The sequence below is a fragment of the Bombus flavifrons genome, chromosome 15 (genome assembly GCF_040668555.2).
Source record: "Bombus flavifrons isolate JBK064 chromosome 15, iyBomFlav1_principal, whole genome shotgun sequence".
Classification (NCBI taxonomy): domain Eukaryota; kingdom Metazoa; phylum Arthropoda; class Insecta; order Hymenoptera; family Apidae; genus Bombus; species Bombus flavifrons.
Genome location: NC_138456.1, coordinates 1,883,988 through 1,903,891, shown reverse-complemented (window position 1 = coordinate 1,903,891; position 19,904 = coordinate 1,883,988). Strand labels below are relative to the sequence as shown.

Here is a 19,904-nt window from a genome sequence, read left to right as displayed (position 1 = left end):
GAAGTTACGTTATAAGCGTCTAGTTATAGAAAGTGCTTAGAAAAAGAAGAAACAGCGTTTGCCGAAGCTTTGTACGAGCATTAAGGGCTCTGTTTATCAATTCGATAGGTTTCAGTTACTATTTCAACCTGCTATTGGGAGAAAGAGGTCATATCGTAGACCGCGAGTACGCTTTTTATCGTGTACACCGGTGCATGATAGATAGCACATTGTAGTTGCACTTATCAAACGATAACGTAAATTACAGCCTACGGTTAAGTTCATGTGGCACGGTATTGACAAAAGCGAGGAGATTCATATAAACTTGTTGTCAACGCTGTCGCTTCTTTCATAAAAATAATGTTATTTGACTTACAACGGTGAAACAGGAACCTATACCTACGCTTGTACGTTTGCGGATATCTTCTAATATAAATAAATTTCTGTATCCTACGTACGCTGTACTATCGTCTATGCTGCATCTAGTCGTACCGTATCGAACAACTATAATGGATAGAATATGGAAAACAAAACGGTATAGGAATCTAATAATATTCTAGAACACTAGAATATTATTATTCTTCGATTCAAAGGCGATATCGTGCATCCTAGTTGTCGAGTCCGTCGTACCAAGTTTCAAGAAGAGATTTCATAATCGCCACGATACAAGTAACCTACTGGACTAAGTCTTTTTTCTAAGTCCGTATATATCGATTATACGTACGATTGCATTTTAAAATCGATATGAAACGCAGCTGTAATTGTATCTAATAAATTCTACGTATATCATCGTTTATGCGCGTGATAATTTTTCACGTTCGTCTATAAGCTAAGCACGAATTAATTAGCAGTTAATTTATCGCGACGATTATTATTCAGTCGTACTCCTCGTAAATGCGCTTCTACATAATATTCGTTGTCATTCGTAATATTTACGGCTCCTTTGACAGTTCTTTGAAATGTTCTAGCATAATTCAGACATCGTACTGCAAGATAAAATATAGAACAGTGTATCATCGTGCACAGTACCGTGCAAAAGTTTCTGGATCGTGTGTCAAATGGAAACGTTTTGTTTCTACGAACGAATATAAACGGATTTAGTATTACATTAATTAATCGTTAATTCTTCTCCATTGTCATTGTAGATGTATTTAGTTGACGTTATAAGATCCGTGATATAGACAGTTATGACTGTCGTACAGTATCGCAGACGCGTTAATAGTTTGGCAACTCTTGGCTCGATATTTCTTACTTGACTGTAACTGTAATTTGTGTATACCGTTATTTTTAGTCGATTACATAGCCTTGTTTCCTCTATCTACAACAAAGTAATTTCTTTTCCTTGTCCTTTTCCCCACTCGTATTACACATCGCACGTAACGTACAACATTTTCGTTCGCAATCCTCCAACGATTTAATAATTTCCAGAATAAAATATCGAGCGTCGATCGTGAAAGCCCGTCGCAAAATACGTTCATTACGATATCACGATCATCGTTACGATCAAATCGTCCAATTACTATATACTATATATCGAAGAATTACTTACTCACAGAAAAACCACCCCAGGTTTGGCAAAACGTGCAACGATAAAAAATCAGAAAATAGGAAGTCGTTCGTTAATCGAAACGTAAATGAAACGCGAGCGTCTCAAGAACGCAGAAACAGATAAGCGAATAAAAAGCGCTGCGTGGTGCGTCGCGTGGAAGAAGGATATTGCGACAGGCGTCTGATTTCGGGGCGAGCGGAAAGCGTTGACGCGGAATGATGCATCGAAATTTATTATCGAAGTTGGATTCCATGATAATCGCGCGTCTCGTCTCTCGCGTTGAGTGCAAGAGACGCAACGCGACGCGACGCGACGCGACGCAACACAATGAGAGTAAGAAACGCGTTTCGCGTTTAGGTTAGGCTTCGCGGTTGAAAGGAAAGAAGCTGCGCGCCGACTCGATGGTTTCAGCCACGGAGATCTGGGCGGAGTTTCGAGCTACCGAGCTGAAAGTGCACCGCCCAGCTTCGTCCCCTGTTCGTCCTTCTGTGTTCACCATTCCCCTCTACGGTGATTCCCACCCTTGCCAGGATTTCTTTCGCGGTTCGCGTTCCTAGCGCGCAAACGCACCCCGGCATATAGCCACAAACTTCAGATAGATGCGCGCCACCAGTGGACCAGCCACCGTTGCACCGCGTCTACTTACGCCCGGCCCGCTCTTTCCCATCCTTTTCCCCTTTTCATCCTCCCTCCTTGTCCATCATCGTCACTGGCATCCTTTTTCCATCCGACTCGATTCGTTCGAATCGCATAGCCAAATCTATACAAAGACAAAGAGAGAGAGAGAGAGAGCTTTTACGATGTTCGGAGGTAGAAGGACGCGTTTTGCTGAATATTCGTAGACGAGGAAGAAGTGGATGTAAAAATTTCGTCAGGAATAGAAAGTTAGCGAAGGACGTATTTTCGATGTCAATTACGTATGAACGATTTCAATAATTTCAGAACGAAAGAAACGATATGAACGACGTTTAACGATCTCGAGTCTCCTTCCCACGAAGGATTTATTTTTATCGTGCCACCCGTTGTACAAGCGACTTGCGAGGGTAAATCAGATCTCTGGCAAACAATGGGCTTCTCTCCGTATTCTTTTGTTCCCGTCTGCGCGTTAAAACTTATCAATAGCCTTTCGGTGAAATCTCGACTTGCCCGCTTTTTGCACGCGTCTCACTCGCCGAAACAAAAGATGATGACTGTAATTTTCGCCGCACAAGTGTCTGCATTGGCAGCTGAAACGACGCGACGCCAGCCTACGTGTTTTCTGTGCCGCGACAATGCAACGAAAGTAGAGGAAGCCAGTTGTCCGTGGACGCTTCGTTCGAAAGCGCGTCTATTCAACGATGCAAGTTCGTTTACGGAATCGTTTCTATATCTCTACGATTGACAAGATTTCAACGTATTCGCGTGGGCTGTGCTTGTAAATACGTAATACGAACGATTCAATGCCAAGCACTTTTCTACTCAAACAGAAACACGCTTCGCAGCTAGAAGTAATATCGATAGTAATCTCCGATGATTCGACACCTTGAGAAACCTATTTTAATCGCGATAATTTTCCCATAGGATTCTGTATTATTTTCTCGTGAAATAAAGGAAAATGTACGAATCGCGCTGAAATCCTGTTCCTTCGTAAGCAAGACGTGGCTAATAAGTCTCGGAAAGAATAAACGGTAGCTATTACACTTAATCGACAGTGTGATCCGATTATCCTGTGATTGACTATTCGAAATTTCTTCGTGTTTTGACGACTTAATGTCGTTATTAGCAACGATCTAGTCGCTGATGCTTACATACCCGATAGACAGCCTGTTATTATCGAGTTGGTGAACAAACGAAACGAGCATTAATTATGCGTTCAATCGACGTATAATCGATATAATTGATGGACAACGCGATTGCTGTTACCCGAGATCGATCGTATTCTTTTACCATTACATTTAATATTTCGCAAAGAAGCGAACGTACTACTTGGAGGAATACGATGCGACTGTCGGTGCTCGTGCGTTTGAAGCTTCGGTAAAGAATCCTATGTACCTTATTCGATGAAATCTAATTCGATGATCGAAAATGGGAATAAGGTCAAGCGGAGAGAAATTTTACTGCAAAATTAATTCCACGTTAAATGAGACCGTTCTCAGTATTTTACAACGTTACGTAATTATATACGCTGTTGAGTAAATATTTAATTACCGTTAAATTATTTGGCGAGAATAATTCCATTTAAACGCGCAAGAGGATTCATCCCGTACTTGTTCTCTCGAGTATTTGTAAAAATTAATCAACCATTTGGAATATCGTTTTCTCAATTATGAAATTTTAGTCGTACGCCGCCGTGCGTCTTTCGATACACGCGTGATAGTTGCCTAATTGCATACTACAGGGAAGCTATGTGTTTGTAACGAAAGTAATTTGTTTTGCAGAGAGCACAAGTTCGCATTGCGTGGGATGCGGCGGTCGAATTCACGACCAATGGATCCTGCGAGTTGCACCAAATCTGGAATGGCACGCCGCCTGTTTAAAATGCGCGGAGTGTCAGCAATTTTTGGACGAGCACTGCACTTGCTTCGTACGAGATGGGAAAACTTATTGTAAACGCGATTATGTCAGGTAAGACATTGCCTCGACTACGTCGTTGGTTATATCTTTGACACGCCGATTTCGTTCTTTTCATTTTCCGCTCATCTTTCCGTAATCACCGACGAATATTACCTGTTTTTTCCATACAATAAACGTTCTAACCGCCAGTGTTATTTCTTTTTATAACTCTAAGCTGTTCGGAGAATTTCGCATAATTGGACAGTCGAACAAAATTTTTACGATTAAGAGTGCGTTATTTTCGACTAAAATGAGATAGAGGAACTCGGAAACCGATGGCATTCTCTCGCACTGCACTCGCTCGTGGCCATTCGCTCTTTCCGATGCGCGTTCGCCAACACCGAGATCGGGGAGAAATAAAAATAGAAAAAAACGATGCAACAGGACGAGCGAAAAGAAGAAGAAAAAAAAAAGAAAGAAAAGAGGAAAATAAGAACTGACAAGACGTTTTTCTTCGGAGTATTTTTATCTAACATACACGAAGTAGAAACTACGGTCTGCATGCGAGGAAATGCATCCGTAACAAAAAGCGTGGTTCACACGTGGTTGCCTCGAATTTACGCGATTCAACGTAGTATTTCGTTTCACCACGAAACTCTCGATTCCAAGTTACGCTAAAAATCTATGCAATGAAATTTCTGATTTCAACGTAAGAGCGTACAGTAGCTAAATGTGTCCTTATTCCACTCGTCGCGTGACGCTTGTCGATCGTTCGAATCTCGGTTCACCCTATTTTTGTTTTCAAAGTTCGTTTCGCTGAACGATATTTTTGCAACTCTTTGATTTATTTATTACAGCAGAAAGTTAAAACGTATCGAAGTTTCGAAACTCGGGAAAGTGGAAGAAGACGCGAGCGAGGGATGTAACTCGAAGTGAGAGCGCGTTCGAATCGATTCGACGATGTTGGAAATCGGATGAAACGATATGCCGTTTTCAATGCAATTCGAAACGAATAGCGAGAAGAAAGACAGAAGTTTTTAAAACTCGCAGCATTGATCGACACGAATTCCCCCCGCGAAGACGCGAACATGTAGCAAATATTTTTCTGGCACGGGGACAGGCGGTTTATTTGCATTGATCCATCGAACGTCGAAAAGCGTCCGAAACGAAGAAGAAGACTGGCATATCCGGTCGACGCGGATTTGCCAGGGCTGAGCGACACCGATGACGCCTGTTTGTTGTTTCTGTCGCCTCGTACGAAAAGTCGAAACAACCGTGGGGTAAAACGTTTCCTTCTGGGTGTTCTTCGACGCAGACGTCCTTGAGTAAATTTGGTTGTCGACGGATGGAAAGTAACACAGCTTAAAATTACACGTTAAAAAAGTTTTGCCGTGATTCAATCTGTTTCGATGTTACAACCACGTTGTAACACAGTATCGACGGAGCACGCGTTCGCGTTATCGATCTTTCACGAAATAATCGCAATTAATTTTTCGCTAAAACGATTTTCTACGATTTTACGTTCTACGCAAAAATTACCGCTGTGATATCAATGGCGAGTAAATTATGAACGAAACTTGGTGATATAATTACTGGAACAACTGATAATTAACCAACCACGTAGCATCAGAATGGAATTATCTATCGCATGAAACTTTTTATTAATAAAATTCGACAATTTAGAAAGCACCGCTAATGAATGCAATTTAGTTCGTTCGGTTTCTCCGAACGAAGTGCTGCAGGCAAGCACAATTAGCTTGAAAACCGATAATTAACTGCTCGATCCGGCAGCCGAGTAAAATTTCGCGGAATTATACGTAGAAGTCGATGCAAATGGAGACAATAAATAAATTTGCCGGTAAATTTACCTAAAAAAAAAAAAAGGTGATAATTTCAATTTTTATATTTAGCGGAATTAGTGGGATTTCAGATGTTTGGCGCGAGTTAGGATAAATCCTGCGATCTATTGTTACATCAGGTTTAATCCGGTTTTTAAAATCCTCCATCTCTTAACACCAATTTGTATACCTGTTTTTTCGTTACTTTGATACTGATAATTATTCGCTCTATCATAACGTATTCCTTATTACTAATCCTCATTACTAACACCTAACAGCCGAAAGAAAAAGAATTACCTAGGGGAACTTACTTTCTCCTACAACTGACACGTCGCGGGCTTTCCACACCTGCCGTTAATTCGTAGTCGATTTTGTAAATTGTTTCGGTAATATTTTAACCAAGCGTGTCTAACATCAAAGCCTATACCGAGAAACTACGAGAAAAACGCGATTGGAAATGAAATTGCGAAAGAATCGTTAACACAGTGAATTCGTTTCAGATTGTTCGGAACAAAGTGCGACAAGTGCAGTGAGTGCTTCAGCAAAGACGACTACGTAATGAGGGCAAGAAGCAAAATTTATCATATAAAGTGCTTCCGATGTTCAGCCTGCATGAGGCAGCTAGTTCCTGGCGATGAATTTGCCTTGAGACAGGATGGCCTCTTTTGTCGACACGATCACGACGTTCTCGAGGGTGGGAAACTCTGCTCGGGGCCTGGTGGTGTTCCTGGAAACGAGAACAACAACAACGCGTCCCTTATGAATAATAATCATCATTTGCACCCCAACGATGGCTCGATATCAGGTAAAGAAACTTCTGCCTCTTTCGTCATTTTCGATCTACGCGACAGGAATGCACGTACGATGAAATTATTTTCGCACCAAGCATGAACAACGAGCGATATTTGATCGCGATTAGGAGGAATCGGTACTGTAATCTTCAAAATTATATCAGTATCCTGATATTTGTATGATTGTGCGAATAATCATCCTATGATGTTAAAGATGCTACTAACTTTGTAACAAGAGCGAAAGATTGGGAATCTGTAAACTACAATTTCACTGATGTTAACGCTTTCAAGCTTGCGATGGCCACCAACGCGTTGTCGAGTGCAGGCCAAATATCGATGTCTTGATATTTTGTAACACCACGTTGATGTCACGCGGCAAACCGACCCTTTACGTAAACTTTAGAAAGATGAAATTTTTAGCAAAAGAAAAGGCCAGTGAATGGTTAACTTTGGGAGTAAATTTATGCGGACAGCAAAGTGTTAATACCAATTATAAACGATACATTAAACACATTCGTATTACCATTATTAGCAACCTAAAAGATTAACCCGATGACAAAGTTCGGCAAACGACAATTTGACGGGATAACGGTACCTTGACTTTTATCGCGTCGACAAATGAGCGTAACCTATTTGCGGATTACATTGTCTGGACACGGGCTACCAGGGCACAAAGAGCAAATTTGCAAAAGGGACTTCGCTCGAGGGGAAGCTCAAAGGGCCCTTCCGATGCAACGCTGTTGTATTAGGATCACCGGTCATAATTAGGTGTTGATAATTGAAGCCTTTAAGACCCGAAAGGCTTGACCACTTCCCTCCTACGCGGCCGGATTACACAGGATTAGCGTTCCTCCAGCTAGTCCTAATATATAAGCACACACTGTCTGGAGATTGGTTGGATTAAAATATCTAATAAGGCTCGCGAACAGATAGTAACTTAATTATATCGACGCTGTTTATTTCGTGCAACGTCCACGAATTCACAAATATAGTTTAACGAGATCTAACAGAATCGAAACGCGACTAGCTGATTTAGCGATAGACGGATCGCTAGATGGAGGTATCTGGCGGCGTGAAAATTGTCAAAACTGTTAGTTACGGCTAGCGGATGTTTGGAAAAAGGGTTGTATCTCCGAATCTAACAGATTGTTCTTCTTTCGATGTCGTTTCTAAACGGTTAGCAAATTCGTGAAGAAATCCATGGAGAAAAATCCGAAGATTTGCGACAGTCACATAGAGAAACGTCAGAAGTGGCGATGGCTTATTATTTATACATGGCCGCGTCTACTATTACTAATTCATTATTTACACGCAGCGACGATAAATTATATTTGGACGAGGATTCTAACGACGTGGTACGAAGCTGGTTAATCGGTGATAATTGAAAATTGCGTAGTACGGGACACAGGGCGTAGCTGAAACGTTCACTTCTAATTCTCGCGTAAACAATTTCATGGAGGAGCGGCGCGAGCCGCGTATTTTCCATGATGTTTGTCACTTGGCTTCCTTATGGAAATGGTTGCGCCTAAACCGTCTTTTCCCGATGCACGAAGCCCACGGGCCACGCACCGGCGACGGCAGTGGTTTGACAACTCTTTACAGGGGAACCGAGGTGTCAAATGTAGCACCTCTCTGCCAACTACCGTGGCACATAACTACGCACGATCTCCTTCATTTCTTCTTTTTATTTATGGACGTTTATTCAACTTTTTTCCCAAACCTCTGTCCGGGAGTCGCTTCCTTTTTCCTTAGTTTTAATGGACGGACCATCTACGAATTCACGTACACCGCCGTTGGATATCGTTGCTCGTCTATCGTTACGACATTATGCCTTCGAAAGAAACAGGGATTACTATTTTTCTCAGTTGGATTTTATCGTTTCATCGATGATCGAAGCTTGGAATTAATTAATAAACATAAACGTTTTCTACAAAGTATAACGTAAAATATTCTGGTTATCTATCGAAATATTTCTGACGAGTTAAGAATTAACCAAGAACCGACCAATCTTCTTCTCGACGCGAGCAAGAAATTTCTCCTTCTTCGTGGCATATTCGGACAGTAAATTCTCGCATTAAACAAGCAACGCCGTGAACACCGCTATTACCCTTTGAACCGTTCGCGATTAGCAAACTATAATAAATGCCGCAAAGTGGTCGTTAATTATAATCAGTTTCATTCTTGCCGCCGATTTCTTCCAGCGTTTTCTCGTCCACGAGTACCTACTACTCCAATCATTTCGACTTTCTCTCTCTCTCTCTCTCTCTCTCTCTCTCTCTCTCACTTATTCTTTCGGAAACGCGGTTCTGCCTTTGTGACAGCTTATTTGGTTAGGACGCAAAAATAGACGCAGGATTTCGTTTGCTCGGTTGCCTTTTCGTCTTACCGTCCGCAAACATTCGAAATTCGCTTTCGTGCGGCTACCAAATCCTTTCGAAGGACACCGCCAAGGAAACTGGATCCTTATCGCGGCACGAGTTACTTATTGCTCGTTAATTGGGAGTTAATGAAATTCAACGTTCGTCCCTCGTCCAGCCGTTTACATATGGGTTTCGCTGTTTGGTCGGCTAAAAAGTGTCCGAAAGGTTCGTGCTTCTTCTTCTTCTTCTTCTTCTGTTTTTTTCTTTTTCTTTTTCTTTCTGGTGAAGTCGCTGCGAAGGAGTCGTTTACTGATCGATGCGACTAACAAGGGAGCTGAGCCTGAAAAATCGAAAGATCCTTCTTTTCCTTTTATATTCTTCGTCGGTTTGCGAAGAGGTTCGACATAAATATCGGACAATTTCTATTTGCTCGTCCGATGATAATGAATGAGATAAAGCATGTAGTACATGGATATGGGGTGTTGATGAATTTTCACTGCATAGAACATTAGTTTAAGGGTAGAACGAGATCTCGGGCTGTGCGTGTACGAGTTGCGAGAGTTCGGTTTTTCCTTGTTCTCAGTGAATTATTTTTTAACAGCTTCCAACAGAGACAATGTCGATCGTCGATTATACGAATCGATATCTCTCTTTCTTTTTGATAATTCTTTCGATATGTCAAAAGTATTTGGACGAAATCGTTCTGCAGCGGACACTCTCGATTCGCATACGATTCTTATAAAATTTTCTCCAAATCGAAGCACAGTTTCATGTAAACTGCCGTAATCCAAACAGCGTCGACGCTCGAAACTTTTCTCGATCGCAGTCGATCTTGCGAAAACGTTGCCGAAGACCTTTCCGATCTCTCTTGTCGGACCTAGTACCGATCACGGAATCGTCGCCAAAGTTTGCTCATCGACAATATTGTCTCTGGCCTCTCGGATAGTCAACAGGCATTCGTCTCAGCGTTCTCCATCCGCCATGCTGTACCACTATCCGGATCTCCCATTAGCTGGCGAAGAACGTTTTGCAGGACCGGTTAGGACGATAGTCGCAGCTGGACATTCTACTCTGCATTCTCCTGATTTAGTCGAGCTACTCTTCCCCGAGAGTTGGCTTTTTTCCAAACAACCGGCGAATCGGTTCGTGCAATAGCCAGTGGAAGCAAACAACGGAATCGCCATTCGTTTCGTCCTTTCCTTCGACTTCTTGAATTATTTCTCTCGTTATCGCGCTTCTACCTCTTAGTATTTTATTCGACTATCGAAGAAATTTTTTACGCCTCGATTCGATCTACTAACGATACGTGAACGCGATTCGATTTATTCGTAACGACCACCACGCTTACGATAGAAAAATGTATTTATCTAAACGATACGAAAGTAGGTATATATATTATGTTATTTGCGTATCCGATAAAAATTTCGAAAATTGTGCTTGGTACAGTGACGAAAGCGAGAGAGAAAGAAAAAACTAAGCGAAACTGTGGTAGAAAAATAGAGGCTGGAAAAATCGAGGTGAGTAATCGTGACGTTGATTTGTTCGTAGATTCCGGGTCTGAAAGCGGGTCGCACAAAGCTGGCGTGGGTGGTACTCGAGGATCGGGCGGCCATAAAAGCGGCGGCGGTTCTGACGGCAAACCAACCAGAGTTCGCACTGTTCTAAACGAAAAGCAACTTCACACACTGAGAACTTGCTACGCCGCGAATCCGCGGCCGGACGCCTTGATGAAGGAACAATTGGTGGAGATGACGGGGCTGAGTCCACGCGTGATAAGGGTATGGTTCCAGAACAAACGGTGCAAGGATAAGAAGAAGACGATCGCCATGAAACAACAGATGCAGGAAAAGGTTGGCATTCGAGTTTTCGCATTTCGCTATTATCGCTTTCGATAGAGATAAATCTTTAAAGCGCGCCGATCCACGATGTATCGTTTCTATTCGTTGTCGTATTTCAAGCCACGATTTAACGAACGAAGGTGTTCTATATTTCAGGATGGCCGTAAATTAGGTTTCGGTGGGATGCACGGAATTCCTATGGTGGCTAGCAGTCCCGTAAGACACGAGAGTTCTATAGGGATGACACCGCTAGAAGTTCAAGCTTATCAACCACCGTGGAAAGCCCTTTCGGACTTCGCCTTACACACAGATTTGGAGAGGTTGGATCCTAATACTCCTTCTTTTCATCATCTGGTGTCGCAGGTAATTATCGTAGACATATTTCAAATAAAGAAAAAGTATCTGGTATCGATCGTGTCGTCTAAGAACGTCGATAGCGTTATAGAATGGCATATTCCTATATCGAAGCGAACATGTGCAGTAACGTGTTGCACGATGCGATATATCCATAGACAATTAATATAATTTATTTCAGATGCATGGTTACGATCTTCACAGCGGACCACCACAATTACCACCGCCAGGGATGCTTGGTGGACCGATGAACGATGGCGGAGGCGGCGGGGGTGGTGGTTCTTTGCCACCCCCCGGTCCACACCATCCCAGTAGCGGCGGCCCAGACATGGGGCAACACCCTGATAGCACGGATAGCTATGTAACTTACCTCGAAAGTGACAGTGACTCTCTTCATCACGATACAGGAAGTCCATAGTGTTGTGCAGTGTGGCCAGAACGAAAGTGTCCGCTTTCTTCGTGGTCTTCTTTCAATAAGTGCTTGAAGAGAATCGTAGTCTGCGAGAACAAATAGGACGATTATGGATGGCTGGAAACGAAACAAAATTTGCGTTATTAAATTGTGGCTTTTTGTGCAAGGAAACCTGACCCTTTCGCGCTTAATTTTATAATCGAAGAAGAACGCGTGTGAAAGGTTGTTTAATCGAGAGAAAATCTTCTCTTGTGAGATGAATTGGTGTAAAAATTCAGTTTAACGACCTGCCAGGGTAACCTAGCCATAGATTAACTGAATTCTTTGATAAGGCTAACGTTAAAATTATTGATCGACCACGCGACTGTCACGTTACGTGGAAAGTTTTGAATTAGAAGAATTCGGCAAAAATGTTGCGTTTGATTAGTATTATTATTATTATTATTATCAATTGTTTTTAGAAATTATTGTCGATCGATTAAAAGACAAATTTGAATTTGCACGCGTAAGGGTTAAGAAATATTGTCGTTTTCGAAACAAGCAAATTACAGGAACGATATGATTTACAGAAACACGAGCTTAAAATAGCGGAACGAGAGAACAGTTATTTAAATTGCTATTGTTGTGTCGACAGAAACCATCGAAAATTACTGTACGATCTGTAAAAAAAGAAATACGTATCTAAAGAACTCTGATTAATTTTTCGAGCGAATAAATAAAATTAATCATTATTTGACTTAAGTATGTATTATTTTATCAGATCGCAGTTTCGTGCTCGATATTTCGTAATTAAACACTTGCGTCGTGAACGAGAAAAATTCGATGCATAATGAACGCATTCGTTCGCGAGAAATCTCAGGTAGGATATGTATAATGATTCATGAACGATATCGACAAGCGGATTTGTCGACTGAAATAATTGCTCGTTTGTTACGGAACGGTAATGATATTTAACGGAACAGGCGAAGAAAGTATGTAAAATACTGCGCCAATATTTTCAAATGAAATACACCCGTGTAAAAAATCGATTTCTTCGCGAAGCTGACAATGAGTAATCGAATAATTGCGAATTAAGGAGAAATTTTATCATGATTATTGTAATTTCTAAAGCATGCGAAAGGAGATTGTAATAAAAGACGATCAAACTGATTGTATGTCGAGTTGATTTTACCATTGTATCGATGTCTTTGAACGAAATTCGCCCTTATGCACTGAAATTGTATTGAATTGATAAAATTGTGATCGACGAATTTCATGATGAATATGAAAAGTATATTTATTAATTATCGTTTAGGTACATAGGATTATTTAACTATTTAGTAAATTAGAAAGGCGATTAATTCGTTTGTTTATTCTTTATGCAATTTCAGTGTATTGTTCATGGGTGAAGAGGTGCAATAAGTATAATACATTTTCTTAGATCAAGGTCTCGCATTAACATCGAAAGATATTAATGCTTTGGAATTGAATGAATCGATTAAAAGTGATCGAAGGTGTATCTGAAACTCTGTTCTGCGCCGAAGTACAGTAATTTCATTGAGGAATGATGATTCAATTGTCCGCGATAGCTTTTTTTCCGAATGTCATTTCAGCCAGTTCGAACGACCAAAGAATGCTTTTATCACGATAGAAAGACGAAAACGAAAAGAAAAGGACGAAGCAGTGTCATCAACAGAGTTGGACAAATTTGATAGCTTTCTTCGCAATATAATCTTTCTTCTTTTGAATTGCAATACATTTTTTACGACATAAATTATTTTAAGCAACAGAATAATTGTTAAACATTAATTTCTGCAACGGTAAAACTAAGAGGAACCATTACAAATTCCTCGATCACAAATTTTACGTAACAAACAAAATAATACTTGTCGATCGATCTAACCAAATCGGTATATCAAAAAAGCAAGTTACTTTAAAATTTATTACATAATACCTTATTTATTGTGTACAACTTTTTAATTACCTAAATCATACTTGAAAAAACTTCTAAGACTATCGGTGACAAACATTTATTCAAATAAAATGTATTTTATCGGTTGCAAGAAATATGTATCTATACTTACCTACACTTACCAACATGATTTACTGATTATCAATCATTTTTATTCCAACTCGTACAACTTGTCGTTGACACTATTTGCAACAATTAAAAATTTCCAAATATGACAAAGTTTATTTTTAATAATATCTATTGTATTATCTATTACAAAATAAGAAAACAGGTTATATCGTACTTTCCAACTCTGTTCCTTCGTCCGAATTGTTGTGAATACAGAAGTGAACGACTGTCACTGTAAATATAGTTGTGTCCACTACATATAAATTTAAATCATGATGTACCGTCAGACGCAGCTAATTCATAATATTGATTACAAGAATAGCCGAGTTATGTATAAAGGATTAAAAAAAAAAACATAAAAAATGCAAGTAACATTGACGATAGCGCATTACCCCCTGATTTATGTTGTAACAAATCATATTGTAAACGCAGGTACATATGTACATTCGATTAATACCAAAGTGTGCGAAACTTCATGTGAACACGGAAACGCACTGAATTGTATTGTAAATATCGTCTCTAACCCTCCCCTTTCTCCTGACTCTAACCTCGTTGTCGCTAATTAGTGGTTCGTTTTAGTGGTGATTCGTTTAGATGTTTGTATAGAATCGTTCCATCACCGCTCCTCTCGCAATGTACATGATTTGAAAGGGAGAACACCGTAGACCTAACATTTTCGTAATCTATTCGAATCGTCTTCGAATTTGTATAATATTTCTATACCGGCGCACACGTAATAAACTGTCCAATTAACTTATTTGTCTTCCAATTAATTCACAACCTTTCCTTCAATTTTTCTCTTTATATCTCGAAACAACTTGATTTTATAACATTCAAAACGTATAATAGAGATAACAATAAATACTTCCATTAGCAAGATATTTCGTAGCAATAAAAGATCATAATGTTGTCTCATATATTTTATTTAAATTACTAGGAATTTCTTGTACAATTAATTGTCGCCAAAAGTATTACAATAAATTTTGTTCAAGCTAATTATTCATTACAAACAACATTAATTATTCATTATAAATATTGTATATATTAGATATTTAATGAAAGAAAATATATAATTTATCATATTTAATATTATTCAAATTATATTATTGATTTTAAGGAGTATTAATGAGCAAACATACGTATAACGTACATATGTTGTGTGATGTACCTTTAAACATATTGATTACACCTAATTGAAACAAAATTTAGGAAGCTAAATCAAGAAAAAGATTGTTTTCTTTATCAAGTAAGACAAGAAACTGAGAAAATTGTTATTGTAATAGAGGAATTACTATAAAACTTTAATATTGGTATAATAGACATCCATTGATTTTAGATGCAGAGTACTTTGCAAAATGTATTACCTAAATAAATTCTAATGAAAACTGGAAAATAGAAGAAGAGAAAAATTAATATACAATTTAAACTACTATACTATAATATACCGAACCAGGTATATATGTAGAAAACATAGTTATTCACACGTAGAAAATAGTATTTCAAATATTAAATTTTTATCATTTGTCAATGAGATTGAGGCTCCTAAGTATTACGAAAAATAAATGCAACAATTGTATCGATAAATGAGATACAATCTGGGATTTAATCGACGTCAATGAAATTCAAGCCTATTGAGCAGATATAAGACAGTGTATAAAAAGTTACAGCAACGATTTTTCCAACTTTCATAACTAACATTCTAGGGATTTTACTTGGTGATTTATATTATATATAAATCACACAGATCTTGACTTATGACAACCCTGAAGTACTGCCTGAACATTCACATAATTGCTTAATTGTATCTTACACGTACAACAAGAACATACTAAATACATATAAATATTAAATAATGTTTCACATACCTATGTATATATCCAACATGAATTGTGTGTATATATAATATATATGTATATATAATATTATCTAGTCTAACATTAAATAATAAAAACAATCTTGTACATTGATGTAATAATAAGCGTACAGTATGAGTGAGCTTACAATTATAGGAATGTATATCGCACGAAAGATGTGGAACAATTATTGTTCTGTGTCAGTTTTAATAAGAAAAGATTTTTATGGCATACTTTCCAGACAACTCTTGATATGCTGCCAAGCTTGCAATCCCTGCAATTATTTATAGAAACATCGATTCATCTGTACAAAGATAGGTAGTAAATTAGTTAAATAATAATATGCAAAAATGTTACCTTTCTAGCAAGTTTAAATTGTAAAATGCAGTACGCTGCCAAAATTTCTTTTAAATCTACCACCTTTTGATGTTGAAATCTTTCAATGTCCATCATTGCTTTAATAGAGAAAGACCTAAAAACATTACATATAAAATATAGAGAAATGTATTATACGTAGTTTCATAGTATACTTTTTATATGCTATAAGTATGTGTAAAATATTTGATTAAAATATATTACTTTAAATCTTCATCCACCCGCTTGACGGCTTCTTCATGTTGTGCAATCCTTTGTTCTAATTGTAGCATTTTTAATTCACGAACTTCTTCTGTATCCACAGATACAAATAATCTTGACATTAAACCAGATTTACCTACAATAATAAATTGCATTAGCTCCAAAACTTCCCATATTTGTAAATTGAATGGTAATAGTACTTAGTATAATTTAAAACCTTGTATGATTTTTTCTTTTTGTTCAAATGCTGTGGTTAGAGCATCATGAGCTTCATCTTTGGTTAACTGTAAAGCTTCTCTTCGTTTGACAACTGCTTGTAACGCAGAAGCACCAAACAACCATTCTTTCAACTGATCTGCTATTAGTTCCTCTTCTTCGAGGGTTGTATCTATTGTAGCTGCTAATGAATCCAAGTAGTGACCCGATTTCTAAGAAAACAGGCGCTGTAATGCAGTGCGCTTTGCAATATATATACTTGTAGCATAATTCAATTAAATTTTATCATTTAGAAATTTCTCGCGAAAATTGGTAATTCTAATGTTTCTAAAGATATAAATGTTAAGAAATATTTATAATATATACAAAATTGAATACCTGTAGCCCATCACCCATTTCTCTTTCTATGGCACTCCATTCACTAAACACACGACCATAATTTGCATGTAATTTGTACAAACTGTGTTGTTTTTCTACAAGTCGCGCACGTACTCGAAGAACATTACATAAATTATTCTGAAATATTAAATGGATATGTACTACTATAAAAGTTTACTTTTTCTCAATGCTGAACATACCTGAAGTTCAATTCCATAGTTTTTGATTGTTTCAAATCGCTTGTCTGGTTTCCTTAATCGCACTGCTACGCTCAGTGCCTTTAATTTTGATTCTACTAATTGCAAATAACCTATCATAAAACATTAATAATTACAACACTCATTATAAATGAATAAATAAATAATGATATAAATAGATAATAAGATAGATACTTCTTTGACAGAATGTACCTGTTTCTTTAATGCTTTCCCTCCAACCATCCTTTTGTTGCAAAAATCCCATAAAATGCTCATCACGAGACAATATAGGATGCGAGGCTACCCTCAATAGGAAATTCTTAGAAATAAACTTATTATAAATATCAAATACATATTTTCAAATGAAGAAGCAATGAATAAATATAAATAGTATACCTCAAGACCAACTCTTCGTCTATCAACAAAATCTGGATCAAATGTATCAGTGGTAACCTTTTGCCATGCATATAAAACTTTTTTTTCTGGTAATGGAGGCAGTACAATATATGGATAGGAAATTTCCAAATAAGCTCGGAGTAGTTCAAATTCTGTGTATCGACGCCATAGAGAACTTATTTTGGTGAGTGCACCTTTAAAGCCTGGATCTGTAATTCTACGATAATATTTAATATATATGTATATATTTCATAGATGTTAAAGTAACTTTTGCAAAGAGAGACAATTTAAAATTAAATGTACACAAGCTTGAAACATTCCTATTTTAACTTCATTAGGTAAAGAATAATAGGTTCACTTACTTAGTCTCAATGAGGTAGACTGTATAAAACTCTCTTAAATTCAGTGCTCCATTTGCACGCTTTTCAGTTTCAACTATAGAGATTTCCATGTGATCAAGCAATACATCCTAATATAGAATATAAATAATGAGTTTAAGGTATAAAAAATACAACTGTTTTATTTTTTATATTATATAATTTATAAACATAGATTTAAAGAAAAATGACAAGTACAAATAAATAAAACCTACATAAATAATTATTAACAAATATTAATAATACAATTTATTTTTAATATTAAGTATCAATATTAAATCATATTCAATTAATACAAAGAAAACAAATGAACTATTTTATATTTATTAAGTTCGAAAATTGAAAGTAAAAAATTTTATAATTTGCATTATTATCATTAATTACTCAATAAAATATCTTGCAATAATATCTGAATTTAAATTGGTTGCATGCTAATTCAAGACATCATAGGTTTAAATATCTTTCATAAACGCGTATGTAGATACCGCCAACACTAGCATAGTGGTACTCAAACGGATAATTCATGACCTACTTTGATGCTTCTTCAAATAAATTAAGAAATCTGTATTTTCTACTGTAATAATACAAGTAATTTCTTTTAAGCAATCTAGTATCATTTATTTTATACATATTATACGTTTAAGTAATACAAATTTATAAAAATAGCTTAAAGCTAATTTATACAACGAAGGTGTACTAGAAAATTTGACATATTAAAAAAATGTAGCATAAATTAAACAATAGTAAAAACATAGATATAAGTTATTAAAAGTAAAACTATAAAATAAGGTCAATAAAAAAATAAGAAATTTAGAACAACAATAACAAAACATGAGAATCACTGCGCGTCACTTCGATTCTTTTGCAATATACATACGTATTCTGTGCAATTATCTAATGCTTCTTTAACTTAAACAAATATAATTTCACAGTAATTTAACTTTGCACAAATATTACAATAATCATAATACCTAGAAACCCGTTTAAGTAAGAACGTGTTTAAAAATTATAGCTTCGAACGACGTATTGATTTGGCGGACGAATTGAAATGGTCAACTATTCGAAGAGTTTCTTACCTCCTTTTGTGTCTCCATAGTAGTCATGTTTGCGTTTGACTCCCTCTGATAATTCCCGTTCTGAAACACTTCTTCCATGATTCTGTATCGGCCTAAAAATCTACGAAGCGGCAAAGGAACTTCGAAGCCTTTCACATCACGTTCACTTTCTCCATTACTGACACTGTCACTTTATTCAATAGAGCGCTGTACGTTGCAGCAGGTTAAATTCCCTTTAAAACGTTCAGTAACGACTCACTAATCAGTTTACGAAAATGTTTCGTTAGTTCCATTAACATTTTTATTGCAATCTCAATAATTCATTCGTAGTATAAAGAATTCGTTTAAACATATTTACATCCTGCAAATAACAGCAACTCACGTAGTTTTCAGTAGTGCTCTAGGGAATTTTAAGAAGTGCGTTGAAGCCGAAAGTTTTCGAATCCGATGCTTGCAGTTGATTACAAATTGCAAGAGATGAAATAATTTGCGCATACACTATTTTAATGTCTATGAGCGCGTGGAAAATCATTTCTTTATAAATATTTTTTGATAGTTTGTAGATACGTCATTAGTAAATTCGGTAATTTTAATTTCTGGAGAAATCACAGAAACACAGTGAAGGTAATTAAATATAATAACCACTGAATATATGTTTGTTTATTTAATAGAAAGAAACAACTTTTCTGAAATCGTACATACGTACTATATATATTTGTATTGCTGAGCAAACTGCGGCGTGATGGCCATTCTAGTGTTGTGATCATAACAATGAGACGTGTTTAGTATTACTCCGCAGTACGTAGTACACGTACCTTTATACTTATTCATCGTTTAAACGCACGTTAGTCTTAACTTCGTTCAATTAACGCTCGCATTTTATGCAATAATTTGCTATAATCTATTATTTTTTTTCTTTTGATCTTTTTGATTGCCACATTTTACCGACAATTACCGGTAACCGGTAGCTCGTATAATGAGCTTCCGAAACGCAATTTAACCTTAATCATCGTTTCATCTTTAAATAATTTGTTCTTTTTATATATTTATTTTATATTTAAGATTTGGCCTCTTTTGTGCAGATTATTGTTTGATCGCTAGGGAAATTTCGAAGCATTAGGGGGATGTCACAGACGATGAATCT

General features: G+C 37.2%; 2 protein-coding genes across 5 annotated transcripts in view; one reads left to right on the top strand and one right to left on the bottom strand.

Annotated features, from left to right (window-relative positions):
- Positions 1–12,193, top strand: part of tup (LIM1_Isl and LIM2_Isl domain-containing protein tup) — a 33,894-nt gene extending 21,701 nt beyond the window's left edge. For all 4 annotated transcript variants that reach the window (XM_069129036.1, XM_069129037.1, XM_069129035.1 and 1 more), the window contains 5 exons: positions 3,946–4,132; positions 6,399–6,703; positions 10,598–10,899; positions 11,044–11,250; positions 11,423–12,193. In XM_069129036.1, coding sequence (XP_068985137.1) covers positions 3,946–4,132; positions 6,399–6,703; positions 10,598–10,899; positions 11,044–11,250; positions 11,423–11,659 — 1,238 coding nt within the window. In that variant the 3' untranslated portion in view covers positions 11,660–12,193. The remainder of the gene's footprint in view (positions 1–3,945; positions 4,133–6,398; positions 6,704–10,597; positions 10,900–11,043; positions 11,251–11,422) is intronic.
- Positions 12,194–14,619: 2,426 nt separating this feature from the next.
- LOC138187837 (sorting nexin-4) lies at positions 14,620–19,036 on the bottom strand. The gene is made up of 10 exons (XM_069129038.1): positions 18,782–19,036; positions 17,691–17,797; positions 17,329–17,545; positions 17,146–17,251; positions 16,936–17,045; positions 16,736–16,873; positions 16,359–16,569; positions 16,145–16,277; positions 15,923–16,037; positions 14,620–15,839 (listed from the first exon to the last, which is right to left on the bottom strand). Exons 1-10 carry the CDS (start codon positions 18,857–18,859, stop codon positions 15,789–15,791), a joined length of 1,266 nt encoding a protein of 421 aa, XP_068985139.1. The 5' UTR covers positions 18,860–19,036; the 3' UTR covers positions 14,620–15,788.
- Positions 19,037–19,904: the final 868 nt, after the last annotated feature.